This window comes from Heterocephalus glaber, unplaced genomic scaffold (genome assembly GCF_053883595.1).
Source record: "Heterocephalus glaber isolate CG9 unplaced genomic scaffold, H.glaber_assembly_v1.0 deba00001689, whole genome shotgun sequence".
Taxonomy (NCBI): Eukaryota; Metazoa; Chordata; class Mammalia; order Rodentia; family Bathyergidae; genus Heterocephalus; species Heterocephalus glaber.
Window position 1 is genome coordinate 8606891 of NW_028258414.1, and position 25764 is coordinate 8632654.

Genomic DNA, 25764 nt, shown 5'->3' on the forward strand with positions numbered 1-25764 from the left:
CCTGCCCCCAAACCCAATCCTGAGCTTCGAGTCTCGAGCACTCCCGGCGTCCCTCTTTCCGGCATTGTGGGGCAAGGAATGTGCGAGGGGAAACTAAGACTACCGTCAGCTGGGATTCCACGACTCGATTTGCCCTGTGAGCCTCCTAGAGATTTTGAGTACGTGAAAACCGACGGAAGGCGAGGGGACGCCGAAGCGCTCGCCCTTCACGGGGCGAGGGCGGAGCCAAGCACCGCCTACCCGGAAGTACTTCCCCTGAGGGGCTGGGGCCCTCCGGAAGTGGCGCAGAGGCAGGGAGGGGCTCTTCACCGGGTCCGGCTGCTGAGGCTCCGCGCTCGGGTTACCCCTGCAGCGACGCCCCCTGGTCCCCACCGCTACCACTGCTGCTCCCGCCCCTTCGCTCTTTGGCTGCGCCATGGGCACTCGCGACGACGAGTACGACTACCTCTTCAAAGGTGAGGCTCGCCTACAGTCCGAGTCCTCGTCCAGAGGTCCGGGACGTTCCCGGGGGACCCGCGTGCCGGCCACTGCTGCCCTGAAATAGGCCTGCCTCAGCTTTTCCTTTCCGTGCCATCCGCCTGCCGTCCCTCGACGAGCTCTCCTCCTCTCCCACGACCGGGGTCTCTCTCCTCTGGCCCGAAGGCCTTCTTAGCTGCAGAGCCTCTCGCTGGGTGTCCTTTTCCAAAATCGTGGAGCCCCTTTCCTGGGGTTCCCCCGCCCCTCCCACCACCTTTCTTCGCCCCTAGCGCCCCCTTCCTCCGCCTGGGCACCCTCCCCGGCTCGGCTCCCATCTCCTCGCCCCTTCGACAGGCCCTTCGTTCCGCTCCGCTTTTCCTGGGGCGCGGACTTACACCGCGCTCCCCTTTCCCTCCCAGTGCGCCTGCCCCTCCGCCCCCGCCAGGTTCTCGGGTCCGGGCGGCCGGACCTCGGGCCACGGAGCTGGCGTCCCCTTCCCCCACCCGCCCCACGGTTACCGGGTTAGTAACCTTCCGGTGTCCCCTCCCTCCCGGCCCATTGGCGAGTGTATCTCTGCCTTCCGTCTTGTGCCTTCGGGGCGCCCCGGGTGTGCGGAGGTAGGGCAAGAGGGATTGTCCATCACCCACGCGCGCACTTGTCGCAGTGACCCGGCAGGCTGCTACGACTTAGCACCTAGTCTTTTAATTTCTAAATTTTTTCCTCCCCTCCTGCTGTCCCTACCCAGCCACAACCAGCCCGGGATAACTTCACTCGGCTTTCGAGAAGGGGTTGCGGATGGGTGGTGGCTGTTATCCTTGCCAGACCTGAAGGCCCAGTTCCTGTACAGGAAAGGTTGTGTGCTGCACAAATACTAGCTTGCTTATCACTGTGGACTGGTTGCTTCCTGCTGCAACGCTGGGAGAATCCAACAGGAAAGGAAGAGCCCTAGTTGGCCACAAACCTTTCCCAAATGGTTGGAAACGGTGGGGGGATTTGTATGCTTTTTTGGCACAATTAAATATTTGTTATAAGGTAAGGAAGCATGAAGTGCCCCTGGGCGAAACATTGGAGGACAGGGATGGGGGGGGGGGGTAGAAATAATTGCTTGTTGGTTGAGTCCGGAAAGAATCCAGATAGTTTTTTTTTTTAATCAAGGAAGATAAAGGGTACAGCATTCAGTGAGAAGAGAAGACAGTAAATGGTTTTTTTGTTCGGTGAATGTGGTCTCACTTTGTTAGTCTTTCTCTGCTCCCGAACTAGAAGGGCAGCCATCAGTAGTGTGCTGAACAAAGATCATTACCAGGGAGGAAGAAGCCATTACTATTAAAGCTTTACTGTGGAGGGTGGAGTTTAAAAGAGTGTTAAACATTGGTGACAGTTTCTGACTTTGTCATTGGGTGCTAAGAATGATTGACTAAACGAATCAGGAAATACTTTGCTTTACCAATACTTTGCAAATCTTGGTATACTCCTGGAGGGTATATCCTTATTATCACTTAATCCCCGAGCCAGAATATCCTGCTGCATAGGATAAGTACCTTCAATATCCTCACCCTCATATTGGAAGTCATTTATAGATAAGAAGATACTTAATTTTACACTTACAAAAAGACCTGAATTATTTGTATACTTGTACTGTTTGTGGAAACATCTGAGATGATGTGGAGTCCCTGGAGACTTTGGAATTTAGTGATGAAAGAAGTTTGTTTTTAAGATAACTGTGTAATGGCTTGGGCAGCTAGCCTTCTTTGAAGTAATTTAGAAGAAGGTAGACTATCAAGGTATTTCTCCTGTTTGGTTTGGAATTTGAATGTTACAGAAAGGTTTTTTTCCCCCAAAGAATGTTAATTAACCTGAATTGGTTTAAGGAGTTTTAATTATGGAATTAGACCATCCTAACAGTGAGAATACAGATTTGGAATCACATAGACCTGGGTGTTGTGACCTTGAGATAGTTAACTTTTTTTTTGTGACCTTGAGATAGTTAACTTTTCTGAACCTCAGTTCCCTTATCTATAAAAAGGAAATTCTGCAATACCTGCCTCTCAGGACTGTTGTGAGAGTGAGACTGAAATTTTAGCTTGTGTGAGGGTTCAATACATGGTAATGATGTGGAAGAAGTTACTGTGGTTCTTGTTAGTGTTTTAAACCTTAAGTTTTTATAACTCACTAGAGCACATATTAGTAAGGAAACAAAACTAGGAAACTTTTAAAGTACTTAGACTTACATGGCTTATGGTTTCATTTTGCTTGTTAAAATAGTGTTTAAAAATTCTGCTGAGAATTTCCACTTTTTAAAAACTTAAAGGATGTGAGTCACTTTTTTTTTTTTTAAGTGCTGATTAGCCAATTTCTTATTTACACAGTTTTGTTTTTTGTTTTTTGTTTTTTTGGTGCTGGGGGTCGAACTCAGGACCTTGTGCTTGTGAGGCAGGCAGTGGAACCACTGAGCTAAATCCCCGGCCCCAGTTATTTTAAAACAAAGCAAAAAAATTTGTGAAGTGATTTCATTCTACAGAGATTTATTCACCCATATGAACTGCAACTCTCTGTACTTTGAAGAAGTCTTGAATATCTTAATAGTTAAGGGAATTGGATTTAGTGACCAGTTAAGTGAAGAGATATTTTTATTGTAAAAATTTTTTATTTTATCCCATTCTCCCCTCCCTATGTACAAAAGCTTTGTTTCCATTTTTTCCTTCTATTTTCACTTTTCTTGTCCCTTCCTAAGTGAAGAGATATTTTGGATGGGATGGGATGGAATGGCTTAAATGTGAATGTACTATGAGGAGAGGAGGATAATTATGTTAAATTAAGTATTTGATCTTGAAGAACATTCATATTTAGTTAAATTCTACAGTGACCCTTTTGGTGGGGGGAATTTAAAAAAAAACAACTTGAACTTTTATTTTAAAAACATTTTTTAAGTACACATAATGTGGTTAAGTTCCTGTGGGACACTAGTGAAGTAAGGATCAATCATAGTTTGTTTACAAATACTGTGGGAGCCAGTGTAGTCGACATAATTTTCTGAATGTATCTGGATATGTAGTCTGTTGCTTAAGACTTTTTCTTTTCAGTCTCATTGAAGGTCAGTAGTAATTAACCATTAGCTGATTGTCAGAAGAAAAGAACATAGGAACATTGCTGTCTTGCATCTTCGTAGTTTTTCTTTCACAGCTTTTTGTTGAGCAACTTGTATTCCGGCTGAATCTGGGAAAACTTGTCTAGACTTCAGCTTTAATGGATGCATTTTATTTTAAAGACTTTTGGTTGGCATACTTACGAGGCTGAGACAGGAGGATTGAGAGCACCAAGGCCAACTGGACCAGCTGTCTCAACAACAAACGAACAAGACTTTGTGAGGTTGGACTATGAATGTAGTTGAGAGAGTAGGAATATCTCCAAGTTTATGAAAGATGGTATGAAAATGATGAGTTATTCTTTCAGATGATAACTTTTGAAACTAGTGTGCTGTGTGTGGTGTAATGAACTAAATTTTATTCCGTTAGTTGCCAGAAAAAGTATGAGACTGAAATATGTTTGAAGAGGTGGAAGTTTTTATTAAATAATGGATAATATGTATATTCTGCTTTTATAGTAGTCTGTTTGTGGGATGTATATATATATATATTATGTATAAAGAAATTTAGTATTAGATTTTAGAAATAATGTTAAAACTCAGCAGGTGATGCTAATCAAGTGTTAACTATTAGATTACTTTAGAAATTCTAACAATGTTTAATGTCTAGATTGTTATTTACGTTATGTTTGCGTTATTTAGCATAGATAGCTGTCATTGTAATATGTTTAAATGGAAGTACTTTTAACCTAAGATAATAGTTATGGACGGCATAAAATCCCACAGGATGTGATTACTGTATATAATTTTTTGAATTTCAACAATTAAATGCTTGGAGATTTAGGTTACTGGTAGAGCTTGTTCCTATTAGGGTGCAGGTGGCCCTTGGTTGGATCCTTAGCACATGTGTGAGGGATTAAATATTGTCATTTTAATTATAAAACTTTTGATTAGAAATTATTTGATTAGATACCATGTGATTCTATGAAGAAAGGTCCATGAAGTTTTGTTTTGTTTTTGGTACGGGAGATCAAACTCGGGACCTAGCACTTGGGAGGCAGGCAGCGGAACCACTGAGCTAAATCCCCCGCCCTGTGAAGTTTTGTTTTTTAAATCAGAGAAAATTCTCTTGTTGCCTAGATAACTTATTCCGTCTTATTGTATTTGTTTAGCTTAATTGTAATGTTTTTTGGTAGCTGAGAAGCAGCAGGTTCCCTTCTTGTGTCACTTCATAGCATCTTTTGGGCTATACTGTTCTTACAGAAGCAGTGCCTCCTACCCTTTTACAAGTTTTTAGTCTTAATTCTGGTGATACTGTCCATGTCTAGTTGAGATGACTTTTACATTATATAAAGCAATCGTGAATTTTGGATTATTTTCAGATGAGTGCTTTTTTATAATATTAAAATTAATGGGTTACTTTGAGAAAACAAATTCCTTGGCTGTCTGTCTTTATGACGGCAAAAAGATTTGAGGTTGGTGTGATAAGGAACTTAATCATTGGTTAAAAGTGGAGGTTAGGGAGAAAGTCCAGACCTGAAAGTGCTGGAGTTTTTATGTTCACAGAGGATTCCTTTGAGATTTTGTTTTTTGCTGTAATTTTCCAAGATGGTCTAAGTACACACTGACCTTGACTTATGTGACCCACTCCCAAATAATGAATGATAAGGGAATGCTGGTAATGTAGAAATGTTGTAATCTTTCTGTTTTTCTCTTTGCAATTTACACCTCAAGTGAGGATTTTATTATCAGGAGATATCCTGATAGTGTGAGAGCAGAAGTGATTAAAAGATTTCTTTGGCAGAATATCCAGCCTCTTCCAGTAAGAAGCAATGGTGAATATACGAAGAATGCTCCTTCAAGTTTTGCGGGTTTTTTTTAATCTGTTACCTATTTTTAAAATTAATTTGTAGAATCTTATTGAAGCTGGGACTTGACTTCACCTCCAGAATGGTGGACCTTGGAAATGTCAACTAATTATTTTATCGGATTGAAAGTGCATTGTTTTTTATATTGTTTTTGTGACCTTGACATCATCATCCCCTGGTATCCAAATAAAAGCATTTAATATGATATCTGTGTTTGCCACAGCACTTTGATACCCTCTAATTGACTGTTTAGTTAGAAAATAGCCACCGTGTGCTGCATGGAGTCACTGCTGCCACGGTGCCTTTTTGCTGAATCAGCAGGTAGAGGAAGCCAGAAAGATATGCATTTGATAATGTACTCCCTCCAAGATTGTCCAGAGGCCAGCTTATATCCCATCCTGTGACAAGGAAAGAATGCATAATGAACTCTTCCTCTGGCCAGAGTGCAGTGAGTGAGCTTTCACAGATTTTGCCTCTCTCCCTACTTTCACCACTAGATCCCAGTCTTCTGAGTAAGGCATGTTCCTCTTTCTTGGATTTAGTAAGCTTGCATGTGTAGTTTTCTAGTCCTGGTGTCTAAATCTGTCAGCTCATTTAGATGGGTAAGAAGAAGCTTTTATTAGTAGTTGACAGTGGGAATAAGTGTTTCCTAAAATGTCCATTAAAATTCTCACAAATGAAAAACATGTTGCTCAAATTGTGTAAAGTTGTGAATTCATTTTGATGTTTACATTTACGTAGAAAAGTGTTTAAAAACAACTTGTCCTAATTGCCTGTTTCCCCACTTCAAAAAAATTGTTAGGTATACCCAGATAACTTTTGGTAAAATAACTTTGTGGCCAGGTGTGATGACTCAAGCCTGTAATTTCAGCACTGTGGGAGACTGAAGCAGGAAGATCACAAATTCCAGTCTCACCCAGGCAACATTATGACTTAGCAAGACCTAGTCTCAAAATTTATTAAAGCGGGGGTGGGGGGTGGTGTCTCTGGGGATGTAGCTCAGTGTGAAGACCCTGGGTTCAATCACCAGTGGTGGGGAGTTAGTAAATAATCTGCCTCCTATAGAAATCACAGGAGTAAGTTTTTCTAGTCAAAGCCTGTTTTTAAAAGTTTCATGAAGGCCAGGGATTTAGCTCAGTGGTTCCACTGCCTGCCTCGAAAGCACAAGGACCCAAGTTCGATCCCTGGTACCAAAAAAAAAAAAAAGATTAAAAAAAAAAAAGTTTCATGAAGTCATGAGTGAAAGTATATGCCTTCCTTGCTTTGGCTTTGACCTAGAGTATGTCAGAATTATTAGTTAGCTTCCTAAGGGCCTTGTTTTTCCTTAGTGAGGCAGGGCTTTTTTTGAAGGGGGGCTGTCTCTAGCTTTGTGCTAGTATAAGTGCAGCTAAACGTCGTTGTAGTTCTGTGATCAGAGCAGCAAAGTTCATAACCCTGATGCCTCATAACCCTGATCCCTCATATTTTAAATTCGTTTCGTCTTGCCCAGTTGTCCTCACATCACCCCCAGTCTTTGATGAAACTAAGTAGAATGTATTCATTCCCTCCCCAACCACTAACATCCTTTGTTTTTGTGTGATACATTTTAGTATCACACATTATTCATTTAGTTTAGGATTTATCTTTCAGATGATTACCTTTTAAGGTTGCTTACAGCATTGATAGTAATTAATGCCTATCATCATTGTCTAATGTGCCTATGATTAAAATTGTGTTTCTAAGGGCTGGAGTATAGCTCAGTGATAGAGCACTTGCATAGCTTGCCTGAGGCCCTGGGTTCAATACCTAGCCTTGAAAAAAAATTAGTGTTTAAGACAGGGTACTGTATCTGTGCTAAGCTGGGGATGTGTGGAAGTCATTGTACAGGGAGAAACAGATTAAAAAAGATAAATTGGTTTTGATTGAAAATAGGTCAAGAGCATGGGTTAATCACCTTGTCTCCATCTCTTTTTAAATATCAGGTGTTCTATCCTTTTTGTTGTACGAACTTCTATTCTGTTGAAATGATGATGGTAATTCTAAATGTATTTGTGTTTTCAGTTGTCCTTATTGGAGATTCTGGTGTTGGAAAGAGTAATCTCCTGTCTCGATTTACTCGAAATGAGTTTAATCTGGAGAGCAAGAGCACCATTGGAGTAGAGTTTGCAACAAGAAGCATCCAGGTTGATGGGAAAACAATAAAGGCACAGATATGGGACACAGCAGGACAAGAGCGATACCGAGCTATAACATCAGCGTAAGTATCAAGAGTTTTAAGTTCTGTGAAATAAGTTGCCATCAAGTGAATTTGGGTACTGGAAAAGTATGGTAGTTCTCCCCTCAGCTCTGGGATACATTCCAAGACTCATAGTGGGTGCCCGAAGCCATGGGTAGTACTGAACACTGGGAGCACTTTATGGCTGTTTTTGGCATATCTAAATTGCTAGCATTGCTGCTCTTGCTTTGGGGGTGGGGAGACATTAGTAAATAAGGTTACTTGAATGCGATCACTGTGATATGTGACAGTAGATCTGATAACCAAGAGAGCTACAGGTGACTAATGGACAGGTAGTTGGCCTGCACTGAGTGGGACTGTGAGAGAGTTCGTCATACTGCTTAGGACAGCATCAGTTTAAAACTTAGGAATTGTTTATTTCTGTAATTTACCATCTAATATTTTTAGACTGTGTAACCAGAAATGGAAAGCACAGTCTTATAAGGGGAGGGCTGCTACACTGGGTTTTGTTTTGATTTTTTAAGAATTCCAGTATTAGAAATTCTTAGAAATTTATTTATCAAGTGCTTTAAAAAATGAATAATCCATATATTGAGTTCTGGTATTCACTTCCATGTTGTGGCTGTTTACTGAGTTAAATCTATGCTTCTGTTTGCAGATACTATCGTGGAGCTGTAGGTGCCTTACTGGTTTATGACATTGCTAAACATCTCACATATGAAAATGTAGAGCGATGGCTGAAAGAACTGAGAGATCATGCTGATAGTAACATTGTTATCATGCTTGTGGGCAATAAGAGTGATTTACGTCATCTCAGGGCAGTTCCTACAGATGAAGCCAGAGCTTTTGCAGGTTAGTAACATGAATTACATGATTTTACAGTGATTCTGTCTTTGTTTTGATACTCTTCCAGTGAGAGGATAGGTTGTAATAGTCTCAGAAAGGTAAACATGAATACTCAGCAAGAATTGTTTTGAAAGTTTGTATATAGCTCTTTTGCTTAACTTCAAATTCTTAAAACACTAGTGTTTTGAGTTTTTCCTGTCAGTAATTAAACACAAACAATGTCCTCTTTTTTTCTTCCTTGAAAGGGGTAGATGAAATGTATCTCTTTTTTTCTGGTACTGGAGATCAAACTCAGGACCTTATGCTTGTGAGGCAGGATTGGTGCCACTGAGCTAAGTCCCGGCCCTGAAATGTATCATTTTATTCTGTGCTTCCTCTCCCTTTTTCATTTCCGTCTCTGTACTTTAGCGTACTCACTCTGTGTGGGCCTGGAAAGCAACATCCCAGATAGTGCCAGGGACCAACAGGGAATGCAGCTCCTTAGGAGCTATAACTTTTTTGGCTTCATAGAAACTCTCCCTGTTTCTTGCCACCATTCTGGAAGGGGTGTTTTGTTAAGACAACTACCATAAAGCAGTATTATGGCCAATAAAGTCATGACCTTATACTAGTGGTTATTTTGTGAATGCTTTTTTAATAACGTTTTTAGTATCTCAGGCAAGAAACACTATTTTTGGCTATACTGAGGATTGAACCCAGGGTCTTCTGCATACAAGGCAAGCACTCTACCACTGAGCTATACCCCCAGCTCTTTAAAAAAATTTATTTATTATTTTATTCATTTATTATTTTTTAATTAAAATTTATTTTGAGACAAGGTCTTGTTACGTTGCCAAGGCCGGCCTTGAACTTAGAATGCTCCTACCTCAGCCTCTCAAGTAGCAGGGATTATAGGCGTGTCCCTCCATTGCCTTGTCAGGAGACAGCTTTATTTCAAATAGGTACAGAATTATAAGTGAATATCACGGCCTTGTAGTTGGTAGGGAGCAAAGTGAAGAACAGAAATAGCTGGGTATTTAAAAAGTTTACTACATTTTGAATAGTATCATTTATTGCTATTGGCAGTATTTAGATATGAGTATTTTAATTGAACCAATGAAAATTTCTCACTGTTAATTTTAATTTCTTAACGAGTAGATCGAATAATACCCTTTCTCTCCCAGAAGTTGCAGAGGGATTTTTTTTTGGTGCTGGGGATCAAACTCGGGTCGTTGCGCTTGTGAGGCAGGCGGCTGAACCACTGAGCTAAAATCCCTGGCCCCCAGAGGGATTTTTAAAAATAATTCTGTCTGGCTGGGGATTTAGCTCAGTGGTTTTGCCGCCTGCTACACAAGCCCAAGGACCCGAGTTCCATCCCCGGTACCAAAAAAAACCCTGTCATTTTCCCTTTTAAGGTCTTGAGTATATCACATCCCTTGTCTTAAAACTTGCCAGGGGCTAGCGGTACAGCTCACTGGTAAAACTGCTTCACATGTGCAAGGCCCTGGATTAGATACCCAGCACCATCAGGGAAAAAAAAAGATTGTTGGCTTCCTGCTAGAAGTGGACCTTGGGTGGGGATGTGGGTTAGTGTTAATAAGGCCCTGGGTTCAATTCCCACCACTGCAAAACAATAAAACTTGACAAGACTGAAGGTTTTGTCTCTTCCCACAGAAAAGAATGGTTTGTCATTCATTGAGACATCTGCTTTAGACTCGACAAATGTAGAAGCTGCTTTCCAGACAATTCTAACAGGTAAGACTTAGATTTCAGGTTATGCCAGTACGAACTGGAAGAGGTAGGTAATTTAAACAAATGAATCAGGAAATGAAATTATATATTATACCACATGAGAACTACTATAAAAGAATTTAGAGGGCAAAATTAGTTTTAACCCTTGCTCACTGAGCTTCAGTTATCCTCATTCATCTGGTTTATAGTGGGAGGAAATTTTTGCAAGTAATATGTTTACTTCCATGTGTTCAGACCATATATTCTTTTTTTTTTTTTTTGGTACCGGGGATTGAACTCGGGTCCTTGCGCTTGCAAGGCAGGCTGCGGAACCACTGAGCTAAATCCCTGGCAGACCATGTATTCTATACTTCATACAGCACAAAGTTATGTTTAAATGTAATTTCTTTTTTTAAAATGTGGTTTTTTAAAAATGTGTTTTTATAAGATAAATATTGAGATTCCAGCTATAGAAAGATGTAAGTGCCCTTTTGAAATTAGAATAGGAAGAAGCTGGGGAAAATATATTTTTAAAAATCTAAGTGATAAAAGTAAAATTCTCTATATATTATAGAAGAAGCAAGGTGTCATTTGTAGATAAAATCAGCCAGTGATTGCACCTAGTTTAATGAGTGGTGGGAAAGGGACGAAGTTCTTGCTGTTTGGGAATGTAGATAACCAGGTCTTCTGGATAAAAAGACATTTTACTTCTGCTGACTCATATTTACTCGGACTTCATTAGAATGACCAAATTATCAGTAAATTTGATCTTAATCCTTTAATAAGTACTTTGATGGGATTTTTAAAGTAATATACAATTTAGAAGTTTTTACACGTATCTTTTTTTTTTTTGGTACCAGAGATCGAACTCGGGACCTTGCACTTGCAAGGCAGGTGCCAGAACCACTGAGCTAAATCCCTGGCCCTGTATATTACTTTTGAGAATTCATGAATTAGACTATAGTCTTAATGTGTAGTCTTGGGTGGCATTCTTCTGAAAAGTCTCTATATAGAATTGTTTAAATTACTTTCTGACTATACTGTAGTAAGTTTTAATACAACGTGGTATTAGAGGGAAACAGATTTTTAACTTTATTTTCTTATTTTTCTGTAAAAATGAAAGGAACAAAGCCTAAAAATTAAGAACATGGACTTGGAAGCTTCAGTTGGGTGCTACATCTGACTCCTCCACTTAGCTTTATAATCCTAGGCAAATTATTTAGCCGTTTTAGGCCTTAAGGGTTTTTTTGTTTGTTTTCAGTATTGGAGATTGAACCTGGGGCCTTTCCACTGAGCTGCTTCCCCAGACCCCCCCCCCCCTTTTTTTTTTTTTTTTTTGGTACCAGGGATCCAACTCGGGTCCTTCTGCTTGCAAGGCAGGTGGTGGAATCCCCTCACCTTTTTAAGTTGCTTGACTTTGCTTGAGATTATGATACTCCTACCTCAGCCTCCCAGAGTCCTGGGATTACAAGCCCAGATAGGCCTTAATTTCTTCATGTGTAAAGTTCAGATATGTTTTGGGAGTTACTTCCTTTTTGATAGAGGGCTTGTATTTTTTAAAATCTTGTGATATGATTTGACTTTTGCACTCTCTTAAAAAGTTTTTGTCTCTCTTAACTGATAGCAAAGTGGTATGTCACTGAGACATCTGCTAAAGATTCCAAAAATCAGTAAGAGTCCGTGCTCATACTGATCTAGCCGGGCATGGTGATGCACACCTCTAATCCCAGTACTCTGGAGGCTGAGGCAGGAGGATCAAAGGATCGACACAAATTCAAGGCTGCCCAGCTTGAACTACAAAAAACAGAAAAAAAGAAAAAAGAACTTAGCTATCCCTGGTAATAGTGAATATTGATAAATTAGTACCTAACTGGTAATTAAGACATGAAAAAAATAATTGTTAAAAATAATTACTGGTGATTTACATATCATTATTCGAATTTTCTTTTAGAAGAACAGTAAGAACTAGTTCTGGGGTCAGATACACAGTTTTTGGAGAACAGTACTTTAAAATCTTTCTGTATCAAGTTTCATTACAGATTGTTACAACTGAGTAAAATTTAATTAAATATGTGTACAAATCTTCCTTTTTTTCTTTATAACCACTTTCATGAATTCTGTTGAGTCAGTGTGTAGAGTACTAGACTGAGACCAAGGAGTGTGGGAGTTTTATACACAGGCCTGTGTAACTCAAATCACTGAACCTCCCTGGTCCTAGGAGTCATAGTGGGGCTGGCCTGGAGCTCACTGTGTACCCCAGGCTGGCCTCAAATTCACAGCGATCATCCTGCCTCAGCCTCTCGAGTGCTGGGAATACAGGTGTGTGCCACCACAACTGGCATCATAGTGTTTTGAAAGGTGAGTTAAACACTTTAACAGTCTGTGAATCTGTAAGGGCTCATAGTTGGGATATTTCTTATGTCTCATCAACTCTGCTTTGCTATAATTCTAGGCCATTTTCTGATCTCAACTTCTAGCCCAATTATTCTGTACTTGTGAAGTGAGGCTAAGTCTTCCATTTGCAGTTAGCTGTTGTCATTTTAACGTGAATTTCCTGATCTGCAGATGCTAATGCTAATCAGTTAGCACTATTGTATTAAAATTGAGCTGCTTCCTCCTCAAGGGTAAAGAACAACATCTGGCTATTTTTCTTAAAATTTAAATGTAATTTAAACTTAATGTTGCTTGAGAGCAAAGACTTTAGTTTTGCTCACCACCGCTGTTTATATTCGCTATTGCCTCAGCTTCTTCCATAAATCTTAGTGTTGAGCTGTGGAATCAAGATTGCTGTATATGGCAACAGACATCCTTTGTTGTTTTGCAAGTGTTAGGGTGTTTTTTCTAAACTTTTCTACCCCTCATATGCCAGTGTGGAAGGATTAATGCATAAAAAAGGAAAAAAGTAATCTTATTAGATTTGGTTCTACCTTAAATTTAACAGTATTAAGGGAGCATTTACTGGGTATTCAGTTGTTGCTGGAAGAAAGAAAATAGCTTTTAAAATTTTTAAATGTACAATTATATAGTGTTGAAATTTTTTTCTGTTACAATTTTAGTAAATTGTGGTGTTTGTCTTAGAATAGACCTATGGCATTCTTGACATCTGTGAATTTCACAGTAATTCCAAAAGATGATTTCTCCATGATTAAATTCAGATTATAGATTTTTGGCAGGCATGCCACAGAAGTATTCTATCAGGAGGCTCGTGATAATTGGCTTATTACTGGTATTGTTAACTTTGATTGCCTGGTTAGGGTGATACTTGGCCAGATTTCTCTGTATAATTAGGAAGTCCAAGATACCTTTTTAGTATGAAGAATAAATTCTTAATTCTTTGGCTGAAAGAATTTTATTTCACTGAGCATGTTGCCTCTTTAGAAGGGGCCTAAGAGCCAGGGTGGTGGCACAGACCTATAATCTTAGCACTGTGGGAGGCTGAGGCAGGAAGATTGCAAATTTGAACCCAAGCTGGGCAATTTATCCACTTAGCAAGACCTTGCTGGGAATGTAACTCAGTATACAGCCCTGGGTTCAATCCCCGGTACTACAAAAAAGGGGCAGAGGTGGAGGGACAGCTAAAGTTTTAAAATATGGACTATCAGTTTATTGAGAATCTTTTAATTAAGTGTAGAAGTAGCTTTTTTCTTAACATGGGGGAACCTCATTTTAAATACACGTGAATATATAAAATTAGAATATTTTTTTACTTTTGAGAAAGTTACATGGTGAACAATGGGCTTGAAAAGATCTAGCAAAAGTTTCTACCTATGCTGTAGTAGAATAACAGGTTTCTGCTGTTTTCACTAGTTTTGGAGGAATTAATCTTAACTTTTCTCGTTCTCTAATTGGGAACATTTCCCTTTAACTTCCTTAGAATTCCTTTGCTATTTGATTCACATGTGCATTAGAGTAGAAAGATATATGCCCTTTTTATTTAGCTGTACTTTGTTATATTTAGAGCTGTCCTTTATATATTACTTCATATTTGGATCTTCTACACAAAATTCTGATAGAACAATAAAGCAGGATTAGGGCTGGGGATTTAGTTCAGTGGCACCATGCCTGCCTCAAAAGTGCAAGATCCTGAGTTTGATCCCCGGTAACCCCCCACCCCCACCCCCAAAGTAGGATTCCTTTTCTTTCTAATCGTACCTAACTTTTAGACATGTAAAACTTCTAGACATCTTGAAAAGTGGTGACTGCACAGGAATTGGTGTATCTCATTCAGTTGGTTCTAAGGAGAATGCCCTTGAAAGAGGGAAAATACAGTACTTGCCTCTGGTTTAGCAAGTTACATGTCCCATGGTCCTTCCCCCATTGAAGTACTAATCAGGTATTGTACCAGCTGGAAGATACCTGCTTCCTATTTTCTTATCAAACAAAGTTCTTTTCTTTTTTAAATGACACACCTACCCCAAAGAGACTTAAATTACTTAGGAGCCTCTTAGAACTGATTATACTTGGAAAAAAAGGTTTTTTCCTCATTTTCTGACCAATGCTTTCTCTTTATTGACTTCTTGTTGGCATTTTTATTAAGTCACCTTTTTGGTGACTAGAGTAAACGTAGCAGTAATCCATTTTGGAAAGTATGCAGTACTTGCAGACAGTTAAACAACATTGCTCAAATGTCTTTGTAAAACAGTCTCTTTAATTATTTACTTCTCTGTGTTCTCTGGGAATTCTGTCTGCTTCTTCCAGTATGACATATATTTGCTTTTTATTTAAGTCTGCAGATTTCTTTTGTCTTTTTTTCCTTAACTGAATCTTCAAAACAACTTGTAAAGAAGTTAAAACTTATAAGGGTCAGATTTAATCAATTGCCCTTGAACATGAAGATCCAGCCAGTTTGGCATTAAAGAGAAAACATGGCATGAAAGGTATAGTTTAACCACAAATTGATGATTATCTTTATTCCTTAGCCACTAGCCTGAATGAGTGAAGGGTAAATTCTTTTCTCTAACCTTGTCAAGATCCCATCCCTTCCTTTTTCAATCAAGAGTCTGAATGAAGACTCTTTATCTTTTGTGTGTGTTTTTAAGAACCTTATTCAGCAGCTTATCTTTATTGTAACTAGGTTTTTTTCCTTTGTGTCTACTTCACAACCTTCTCAGGTAGAAATTTTACCTGCCACCCCCCACCCCCCGTCCCTACCCCCAAAAGCAAGAAAGAGTGTATTTTGGTTAGTGTTTGTGTTAGTTTACATATTAAGTTGACTGCATTGTCATGAAAGAGTGTGTACATAAAATCTTAAGTTGCCTCCTTTAAATAATTAATTACAATTAACTTTATTTCAGGAGATCACTAATAAACACTTTAGATTTGTCCTTCTCTCCAAGAGTCTTGGGATTTTAGCACGTTTATGAAGTTGTGCTCTTACCCATACAGCCTAGAAAAAATAGGGGATGTATCTGATAGTGCAGATTTATTTATTTGTACAATGTCAATGTATGTAGGCTTTTTTTTTTTTTTTTTTTGGTAAAGGTACACTGAAAATACTAAAAGTAGGGTAGAACTACTTAGATGATTGAATTCAGATCTCTGTCTGTAAACTATGTTATATTTCTTAAGACAAGATTTGTTTAATTGACCTGCAAATCTTTCTTTCTGAAATGGAAAAGCTTATTGCTCTTTTTTTTTTTTTTCTTTTGGTACCGGGGATCGAACTTGGGATCTTGCCATTTCGAGGCAGGCAGTGGAACGACTAAGCCAAATCCCCGGCAGCTTTTTGCTTTTTTTATGGAAAGGAAATGTTTTGTTTCATTTTGTCTTGAAACAGGGTCCCACTGTGTAATTCAGGCTATTCTTGAACTCATGGCAGTCCTCCTACCTCAGCCTCCTGAAGTGCTGGGATGACAGGCCTGCTCCACTGTGCCCGGCTGGAAAGGGAAAATACTAAAATAATGGTTGATTCTAATCAGGGGCTCTTTGAAAGTAAAATGTTAAATTTATGCATTCTTTGTTGGGTATATCTTCTGTAATTGGATCTTTTATACTAACTCTTCATGGGTTTACTCTTAGTGTTCTGTTTCTCTTTTTCAGAGATATACCGCATTGTCTCTCAGAAGCAAATGTCAGACAGACGTGAAAATGACATGTCTCCAAGCAACAACGTGGTTCCTATTCATGTCCCACCAACCACTGAAAACAAGCCAAAGGTGCAGTGCTGTCAGAACATCTAAGGCGTTTCTCTTCTCCCCTAGAAGGCTGTGTATAGTCCATTTCCCAGGTCTGAGATTTAAATATATTTGTAATTCCTGTCATTTTTGTGTTTTATTACTTCCTCATACTTATGAATTCTTCCATGTCTTAATTCTTTTGATTTTAGCTTTATAAAATCATCCACCTTGTCCCAAATGACTGCATTTTTTCTTTTTCCATGCTATGGCTTCACTGGCCTTAGTTTAATAAACTGAATGTTCAAATTCCTCAGTTATTGTTTACTTTTCATCATGGAAGCCTGTCTCCGTAGGTCATAGTTGAACTTGATCCCTTGAAGCTCAGACCCATTGGTCTTGATCAAATCAAATGAAGATCTTAGAAATAAGCTATTATTTTGCCACAGAGCAGTTTAGAAGTAGTACACTCTTCTCTCAGTGCAATGTATATTTCAACAAATCTAAGAGTTGCCCTGTAAACATAGCAGGATTTTGTGAAAATTTTCCATTCTGGAAGTCAATTTCTAAAATGCCTTAATAGGTTTATGTAGTTTAGTATATTTTGGTTTAATTTTTGTAAGCATCAAAGTTGATTAGAAAGGGCACTTTTTCTGGACAAGAATTATCCTAATAAACACGAAAGACTTACGGTTTGGTTAGGGTTATGGTTACAGGGCCATAAGTTAAACAATGTTGCCTGGAAGACTAGGAACTAGAGAGACTGGTGGAATTCCTTCTGAAGTACCTCTGTTGCAGTGATCAAGCAGCCCAAGTCATTTTAACTGATCTCATTTCCCAGCAGTAGATTATGTGGCATTTTATTGCTCAGGCAATAACTGGTGTACTGCTGGTAATACCAAATTTTGAAATGTTAGTTTTGTTTCAAAACCTTCCAGTAAATGAAATGCAACCTAGTTTTATCACCATATCCACCACCAGGCATGGGTGATTATTTTAGCAAAGCTTATATTTTAATGCTTATATTTGAGTTTTGCAGTGTATAATGGAATAAGTCCAGTTAAATCTTTGGTTTTAGTATTTCTAAAGGATACAGTGAGAGGTTAATTTATGCTCAAGTGGTACCACTTAAAGGCATGTATTCTTTTAGTATGTAAAATGAAATAGTACCTTGAGTTTAAATGGAATGCATTTAAGCATTATAGAGACCTGAAGTAATTTTTTCCACTACATTACTGAAATCATTGGAGCAACTAGTTTCTCATTCAGAAATGTGCACACTAATATTTAGTTTTACTTCATTGTGTGGATAATGTTAAGCACTAATCTGCAGTTTTCTGAAAGTTGTCAGCTGCAGTGATAACTTGAAGATGATGGGATATCTGAAAAAAATATATATGTGTGGGCTTGTGTAGGTTATTATGTTTCATAGTTAATCTGTTTTGCGGTGCTCATGATGTGTGGGATGCACGGAAGGCATTGCTGTAGTCAGTCATTTCCTGTGTAGCCATTTTATCGTTTTAGTGTATTGGTTATAAAGATACTATTATCTGTTTGTAAATTGCTACTTTGTATTTTATGCATGCTTTGTAACTTGATTTTTGTTTTGTTTTGTTTTTTTAGTTGTTGATTTGGAATATATTCTCATTCTAATAAACAGTTATAGGGGGTCTGTTCTTTATGTTGTCAGATTACATTTTTCTTTGGAGTGCTTTGAATACAGCCCTGGAATACTTGATTCTAATGAATAAGCACATAGGTGCTTGCATTATCAAGTCAGCATTGAATTGGGGCATCAGTCTGAATTCAGGTGTGATGTTAGACCTGCAGTTCAATTATGTTTTTCTTGGGAGAAGTATTAACAAACATTGGGGAAATAGTCTCTGTACTTCCTTATGTAACAGTGTCACCAGACACAGGCAAAGTCTCCATCTCTGTGTTATTTGAAATTGAGAGTAAGTTTTTTTTAGATTTTGCTGCTTGATCCTGCTTTTCAGTTATCATAACGTTGAACATTCTTTTAACCTGTTATATTCTCCTGAAAAAGTCATTTAGCCATTGTACCTTGATTTAAACTTACATCATTGTTCTCAAGGGCTCTCTAATATTTGCCACTGTGTAAGGGTAAGTTATCATTAGACATTTCATTGAGTGTGCTAAAAGTGTAATTGTAAGAAGAGGTGGCAGCCAGTGTCTTTTGCCAGAGATCTTTTCAGTTCTGAGGGGTTCTACAGAAAAGTTAGATTTTTTTTTTTTAAGAGAGTAGGCACATCAGAGCTAATTTTATTTTTGTTGTTGGGAAAATGAACGTCTTAGTTTTTGTCTTTGCTGACTTACAAAATAGAAATACTTTCAATGGTTTAAACTATTAGAACAGTCTCTTTCATCTACCTTAAAGAAAAAAGCTGTACTATTTAGACATTTTTGGCCAACACCCCCACCACACACACACACAAGAACTCAAAGACTGAAGGAAGAATTTAAGAATTTAATCCAACCTGTTAGGTTTCAACTTAATGGTTCTTTAAGTTTTTAAATTATTTTAACAGAGGAAAATAATAGAAATTGATTGATTATCTCATGGCTTACACATATCATAAGCCTGAAAAAAATTCAAGACAAAATGTGAATTTTTTTTTAGGATTGTATATGATCTCCATTTGTGTGTTTTTAAAAAAATGATCAAAGACTGTGAAAGGACCCTCTTCTACTGCGTCATTTACTGGGTTAACAACACAAGGAGCTGTGACACTCATGCTAGAGAGGAGAGCTGTGAGTTTTCTGGTCGGGCAGTGCTGGTGCCCGTTCACTTTCTAGAATTAGACAGGTCTGCTTGCCTGTTGCCTGTACGATATGCCAGAGAAACTGGAGTTGTCATTCTAATGTTTTAAACTATGACTGTGTTCTTCCAAAATTTCAGGAGGCTGATTCTAACAATGAATGATACAAAGCTAATATCATTTCTTCTTATATATAAGGAGATGATTAGGGTAAGAGTATCCATTTTCTTGGAAATTGAGTTGGGAAAAAATATTTGAAATATATTTGCATAATATATACATTTGATGCATATATTAGAAAACATGCTAACCTATTTGGCTTAAACATTGAAAATTGTAGATTTATTTATCTAGGGTTTTTGAGACAATGTCTCACTGTGTAGTTCAGGCTGGTCTTGAACTCACTGTATCACAGGCAGGCCTTGAACTTTCAGTGATCTTCCTGCCTCAGCCTTTCAAGTGCTGGGATTATCAGGTGTGTACCACCATGCCTGACAGTGGTAGCTTTAATATAGAACTAGACTGGGTGACAAGAGACAGGTTCTAGTCACAGCTCTGTACTCATTCTAACGGATTTAAATTTAATGGATAAGTAAAAATCAAGTATATATTGTGCAAAATGTTTTTGGTCTTATCACAACTTGATTAAAATGTTATTTCTTTGTTAATGCCGTTGAATAAGAGGAAAGTTTTCAGAACATTTGCAAATAACTGTTAGTTTTCCTGGTGTGCAACAGAGTAACCATATATGCTAAGGGGGAGGAGCATTTGATGGATTGCTGTGGACTATAAATTGAGAACTGCTTATTTTCTGCTGTTTAAAAAATTCTGCTGACTTTGTACTTTAAAATATATTCATGTCTCCTTTTACCCCTCCTCCCCAAAAATATATATATATATACATGTCTGCACAAGAACTTTTAAAAACATTTTTGTATTTAAGTTTTTTAAAAATGATCTCTTTAATAGAAATATACAAGAAAGTATATCAACCTGCAGAACTAGCTATCCAACAGAACCAGTGATTAAATCCAAGTGTATAGATTTGTGTTTACGCACATGATGTGGCATTTTTTGGCTGTTGATGTAAGCTAATTCATAGTTTAAGCGCTTCTTGAATTTAGTTCTTGAACATTTATTAAACAGGGTTGATAATTTTTGACACAGATACAAACGTAAAATGTCCTGTGTATTGGCTGTTAACCAGTCTTACTAGCACTAGCCATGGCAGTGAAAATTGGTACCCAACAGCATTCCTTTCCTGTGTTTTGAGTCTGTGTAATTTAACCTTGCCTCAAACCACAGAATCTGAGATCCTCTTACCCCCATCCCGCTGAAATACTGCTTTTAGCACCTATTGCCCTCCTCACAACCTGTCATCTTTCAGCATACCTTTTTCTCACATATCTCTAGGAAGGTGGTATGGTCCCTCATCAAGTCTTTAAGAAGTTGTTGACCACTGGACTGGCCTCTGTGTCAGCCTTCCATCATGTGGACCCAAGAATATTACAGAACATATATGCCTGACATGGGACAGTTTGGGAAGCCCCCAGGACAGGAGCAACACTATTTCTGTGTTAAACCAATTCTGGAGGAGGTCTTAAGGATCCTCAGTTAACTAGTTTGGGTTGACATAAAGTGAATGCCTAAATAACAGTGCTTTGAAAGATCTCAGGTTCATATACTTAAGGCTCTAATAGGGCAAGACAGTGGCTTAGGAGGTAGAGGCTAGATAAGAAGGAACTCTGACACAGAAGTTGTAGGCCGGGGCTTCTGCCTTCTGTGGGTTTGGATTGGACCACTACTCAAGAGTCTAGAGCTCTGCAACTCCAGGGAGAAAATACATAACAGCACTCTCTTAATCATCAGAGCCCTCTATTTATCCCTACCTTTTTACAATTACCACGTTAAGATCCTCAGGGCAGGGAATATGCTTTGTTCGTATTTCCATTCCTAATGTTATTGTCCCCCTGCAACCCTATGTGAGAACTATTAGGGGAGAACTATCTAAGAGTAAGGGGTCTGAGCCTGGGGTTCATTCTAGTATAGCTTGGGGAGCTATAGTCTGAAAATTACCCATTTGTTTTATAAATTTTTATTAAAATTTTACAGCACTACAATTGTATATACAATTCTATAAATGTTTATAATATATACAAAAGCATAAATAATAGTGTAATGAACCCCATGTATCCATCAGTCCATCCCTCTTAGGATTTTCCATCTCTCTTGCCACACTGATCAAATGGGGCTCTTCTGTCTTTCCTCTGGTCACATGAATGACTAATAGAATGTATCATTCTTGAATTTTCTTACATTGAGTGTGCAACCCACAGCTCTTGGCCTTTGGTTACCATTTATGGTGTACTGTGTAATACAGTATTCTGAGACTTGTAGGACATAATTTTAAATTATTCTGAGTAAATACTTTTTACCCTTATAGCTTGTGATTGTTTTGTTTTTTGCAAATAAATCCCCAGCCCCTGAGAGTTCCTGTTAATCTATTCTGAATGACTCTTATTCCTAATTAGGAAAATGGTATTCTTTATGGTTAAACATAGTGCTAAACTGAGGTAACTTTTGAGTGTCATGTAAGCCTTAGGACTGACAGGCTGGAATGTTTGGGTTTGGCCCAAATATGAGATTTACATACATGCTTTTGAAAGCATGAGTGACAAATTTAAACTTAACTGGTTGCATTCAGTAAGCTGTTTTTACTGTATTTTATTACAAAATGATTCTTGTTGCTTTTCTATCAGTGAGGTCAGAAGGTTGTGTTTTAAAAGGTCTTAAGACAGATACAGCCAGAGCAACTGCACTAGATGGACTTCTAGTGGAAAGCTATTGTGGGATTTATGTAAATTAGGTAGTCCTTGCACTTGCCCTTGGTCCCTTCCATTGAACTACCTTTGTGCCTCTGGAGCCGAGCACAGCTGTAACAGATGTCTCAGTATACATATTTGGGAAGCAGATGTGTATGGACTTTAGAAATATTTTTGACAGGAATAAGAATATATTGGTCTCATTCACAACTTAAAGATAGAGACTCCCTTGTTAAACAACCTTTTCACTATTATTCTCAAGCATGTATTGGCATAATTTTCACTCTTCAGCTGCTTAAAGTGACCACACAAAATAATTAAACCTAAAACCCTGAAGTGTGTAGATGGTAGATGTGTTCTCAGTTTGCAATGCAACAGTAAGCATTCTTGGTCAGTTAGAGAAATTTGTTTTATTTTGTACAAGGTACAATCCCTCTGCACAGTGAACAAATATATTACAAATCTGTGATTTAAAAAAAGTATTGCCATTTCATAGTCTCTTATGCTATTATACAATTGCTTTTTTTATTCATCTGAATTGTATGCCTGTCAACTTGATTGAAAATTGTTTCCGAAAAATATCAAACAGATCTTTCCAAGTCACCAGTAAAATCTACAGTGCACATGTTTAGGCTGACCTCGGTTTGTGACAGTGCTAGACAGTAGTTTCTCACAGTTGCTCTGTAAGATTGAAATGTCTTTTACCAGTAACTCTTAGATATGTGAAGGCAGCTATTGTCACCATAGCTCATTTACATCCTTTGGCCTTCCCTTCTCTATATTGTCTGATTTGAGTTGTATTAACATTGCTTTAAAAAGTCATGGAATGCTAGAGCTGAAGGGTTGTTGGAGCTCCCTTCCACACTTTCTGCTTCTCCCTTTTTTTTTTAGGCAAGGGAAATAAAGGAGCCCAAAGAGGGCCAGTCTCTTGCCAAGAGTAACCCCAGAATCTCTTGACTCAGTCCTCTAGCCATTCCGAAGCCTCTTGCTGGATACCTTTGGCCAGAGGGTAGGTGGCAAAAGATGGGTGAAACTTGAAACTCGAGTGATGCTCCTTTTTGCAGCTGGCCAGGTAGCAATTACTGTGCATGCAGGGTAAGAGAAGAAGATAAAACCTGGGATTGAGATGAAGTTTCTCTTTGCTAATCTGACTTCACCATGCTTCTTCCTCCTTGCTTCACAAAGACAATTGACCACTTGCAGCCCTGAAATAACTGAGGTAAGTCTCTTATCTCTATTTCTTTCTACATATATATGAGAAGTATTTATTTGGGCCTACAAAGTAATTTTCTAGTATTTATATTTTAATAAGGCTTTTTTGAAAGTCAGTTTACTTTGCTGATCACTTGCTCCCATGCACACATGCAGCATTCATGTAAATATTGTATATTTTCCTCAAACACTAAAATTTGCTTATGCCTTGAGTGAAATAAGGGGGAGTGGGGCTTCCTCATTAATGTTCTTGCTTTTGGTATTGCCCAAACTAATGGATTCTGTGGCTGACTTCCAGTTTCTACCAAGGGTTTTAGAACTCTCATACTTCCCGTAGCAGTATTCCAGCTTTGCAGTCATTTAGTTCCTCTTCTTTATACCGTTTTTAGAAGTGTTTTTAACTGGCTGAACTATGACCAGAATGCAGTGGCACCAGCGTGGCCGTTAGCTTCCATGGTTTGCTATTTTAATTCTTGTGAAGAGGTCCTCTGTAGGGCTTAGGAGTTGGCTCCTTTGGCATTGTCCAAGCCTCATTTTCATATGTTCATTAGTAATGGAAGGTATAGGCCATCTGAACACTGAGATCTGGAGCGTTAGCTTATTGGAATATATATTTGGCCATCTTGGAATGTGGTGGTTTTAAGCACTGCATATCCTCTTGTGCTGTTTACTGTGAAGTCTTTATACCAATTTACAGCAACTGGTTACAGTCCATTCTTTTTTTTTTTTTTTTTTTTTTTTTGGTACCGGAGATCGAACTCGGGTCCTTGCACTTGGGAGGCAGGCGGCAGAATCACTGAGCTAAATCCCCAGCCCAATTCTTTCTTTGATCATTGGTGTCATTTAGTTCCATCAAAAAGCGTAAGGTATGGTAAGCAACATAAACTTGTTGTATCCACATTTGTCTCACTTCCTCTATATTTTTTGGTTCCATAATACATCAAGCTCAGGATTTATAGCAAATATTTTCTGAGTCAAGGGTTCCCAACTAAATAAATTAGGCCAAATACCCAGTTTTAGAGCCAGTTTATGACTGCTTACTTAATGAAGCATCATCTCCATGCCCTATTTCTATTTCACATGGAATGACTCAGATGTCAGATAGATTAAGATCACGGCTAACTTCCATTTCCATTGTTCTTGCAATTTGAATCGGCAAAATTTGGTAAAGCTGGCCTCGAAATCAGTCTAGACTGAAAGACGCTACTGCGATTTGGAAACTTTCTTTCTTCATTTTTTGGGCCTACTATCACTTATGAGCCAGAAGAGAAAAAGTTGATTTTTATTAAAGTCTTGTATTTAAAAAATGAAGGTTGTCAGCATTACATAGACTAAATTCTGTAATCTTGGCCATTGTAATTCAGTGGACCAGGCATATAGGTACAGGTACTTTAGGACTGATATTAAAACAGTTCAAGTATGTGTACTAATTATCTTAGCAGTGAAACAGATGTTGATGGTAACACTAACCAAAAGTACATATACATTTCAGGTGCTTTAAAATAACCCAATTCCTCTCCTCAAGCCCCTTTTCCTCCTGGGAAGATTTGCTATTCTACATGCTTTTTAAGCATCGTATTTCAGAATATTAAATATATATATTTTAGCCATATTTAGCTGATGTTGATGAGAAGTGTATCTTAAATGTTTTAGAAATCATAATTCAGCATTTAGGGCTGGGGGATGGGTGGGTGATAGGATTTGCCTTGGTGTACAGACTTCTTTGAACAGTTACCCAAGTCCCACTTGGAAGTTCTTCTTTAGTTCCAGGTGAACGTAATAACTAATATGCAGCTGTAGCCAATCTGTATCATTTCAAGTCAAGGGATTGTCCTCTTCAGAGAGTCAGAAAGTATTTGGCAGAGCACACTGCAAGAGAGAAGCTTATCCCTCTTAAGATTGCTTGTCCTGGGAGAGCCCATTGGTAGGGCTTTGTCTTACTGGGAGGAGGTCATAATGACCAGGAATATCGCTGTTTCTAGGAATCTCGTATGGATTCTGGATATAGTTGTAGTTATGACCGCGGCCTTCTTGGACCACAATGACTGTGGGCTCTAAGGAATATAGTGAAAAATGAGTTCAAAGAACAGATTAGCTTTGGTTGCCTTCTTGGGAGGGAAGAGTTCTATTTGACTTCGTGGGGAGAGGAGCTGGGGTCTGTAAATCTAGACAGATAATGAGGGTTAGGCTAGAGGCTTGCTGAAGATAACGGAAAACCTAAGTGAACATACTGTTGAAATCCTGGCATCTGGTCAACCCCAAATGATTTAGGATCATAGAGGGAGTGATCTTTCTAGTGAGCCCAGGAGTGTAGTCTAAACTATGAAGAAGACGATTCAGAAATGTGTGTCAGTTCTGATTGTTTTCTTTTTTAAATTGAGATTTGTATCAATCATTTGAAGCCTGTGTACCCATTTCCCACCCTATTTCTGCTTCATATTAGTTCTTGGGTGTGTAGGGGTGTGTGTGTGTGTGTGTGTGTGTGTGTGTGTGTGTGTGTGTGTGTGTGTGTGTGTGTGTGTGTGTGTGTTTTAAAGCAGAGCTGGCACAACAATTTAATTTCCTGCATGGGGGGTAGGGCAGTTCTGGGAAACAGTTCACCTTGCATGCCTTAAAAAGCAACCCAAGAAGGGTGTGCTGCCAAGATAGGGTGAGTGGAG

General features: G+C 38.6%; 2 protein-coding genes across 14 annotated transcripts in view; one reads left to right on the forward strand and one right to left on the reverse strand.

The window, feature by feature from the left end:
- Positions 1 to 246: 246 nt before the first annotated feature.
- Positions 247 to 17967, forward strand: Rab11a (RAB11A, member RAS oncogene family). Its single transcript, XM_004855611.4, has 5 exons — positions 247 to 455; positions 7447 to 7642; positions 8280 to 8473; positions 10121 to 10201; positions 16217 to 17967. The coding sequence occupies exons 1-5, from the start codon at positions 416 to 418 to the stop codon at positions 16354 to 16356; spliced, it is 651 nt and encodes a 216-aa protein (XP_004855668.1). The 5' UTR covers positions 247 to 415; the 3' UTR covers positions 16357 to 17967.
- Positions 17968 to 22287: 4320 nt separating this feature from the next.
- Positions 22288 to 25764, reverse strand: part of Megf11 (multiple EGF like domains 11) — a 300131-nt gene continuing 296654 nt past the window's right edge. For all 13 annotated transcript variants that reach the window (XM_021237045.2, XM_013076211.3, XM_087199053.1 and 10 more), the window contains one exon: positions 22288 to 25158. In XM_021237045.2, the coding sequence (XP_021092704.2) occupies positions 24998 to 25158 (161 nt within the window). In that variant the 3' untranslated portion in view covers positions 22288 to 24997. The remainder of the gene's footprint in view (positions 25159 to 25764) is intronic.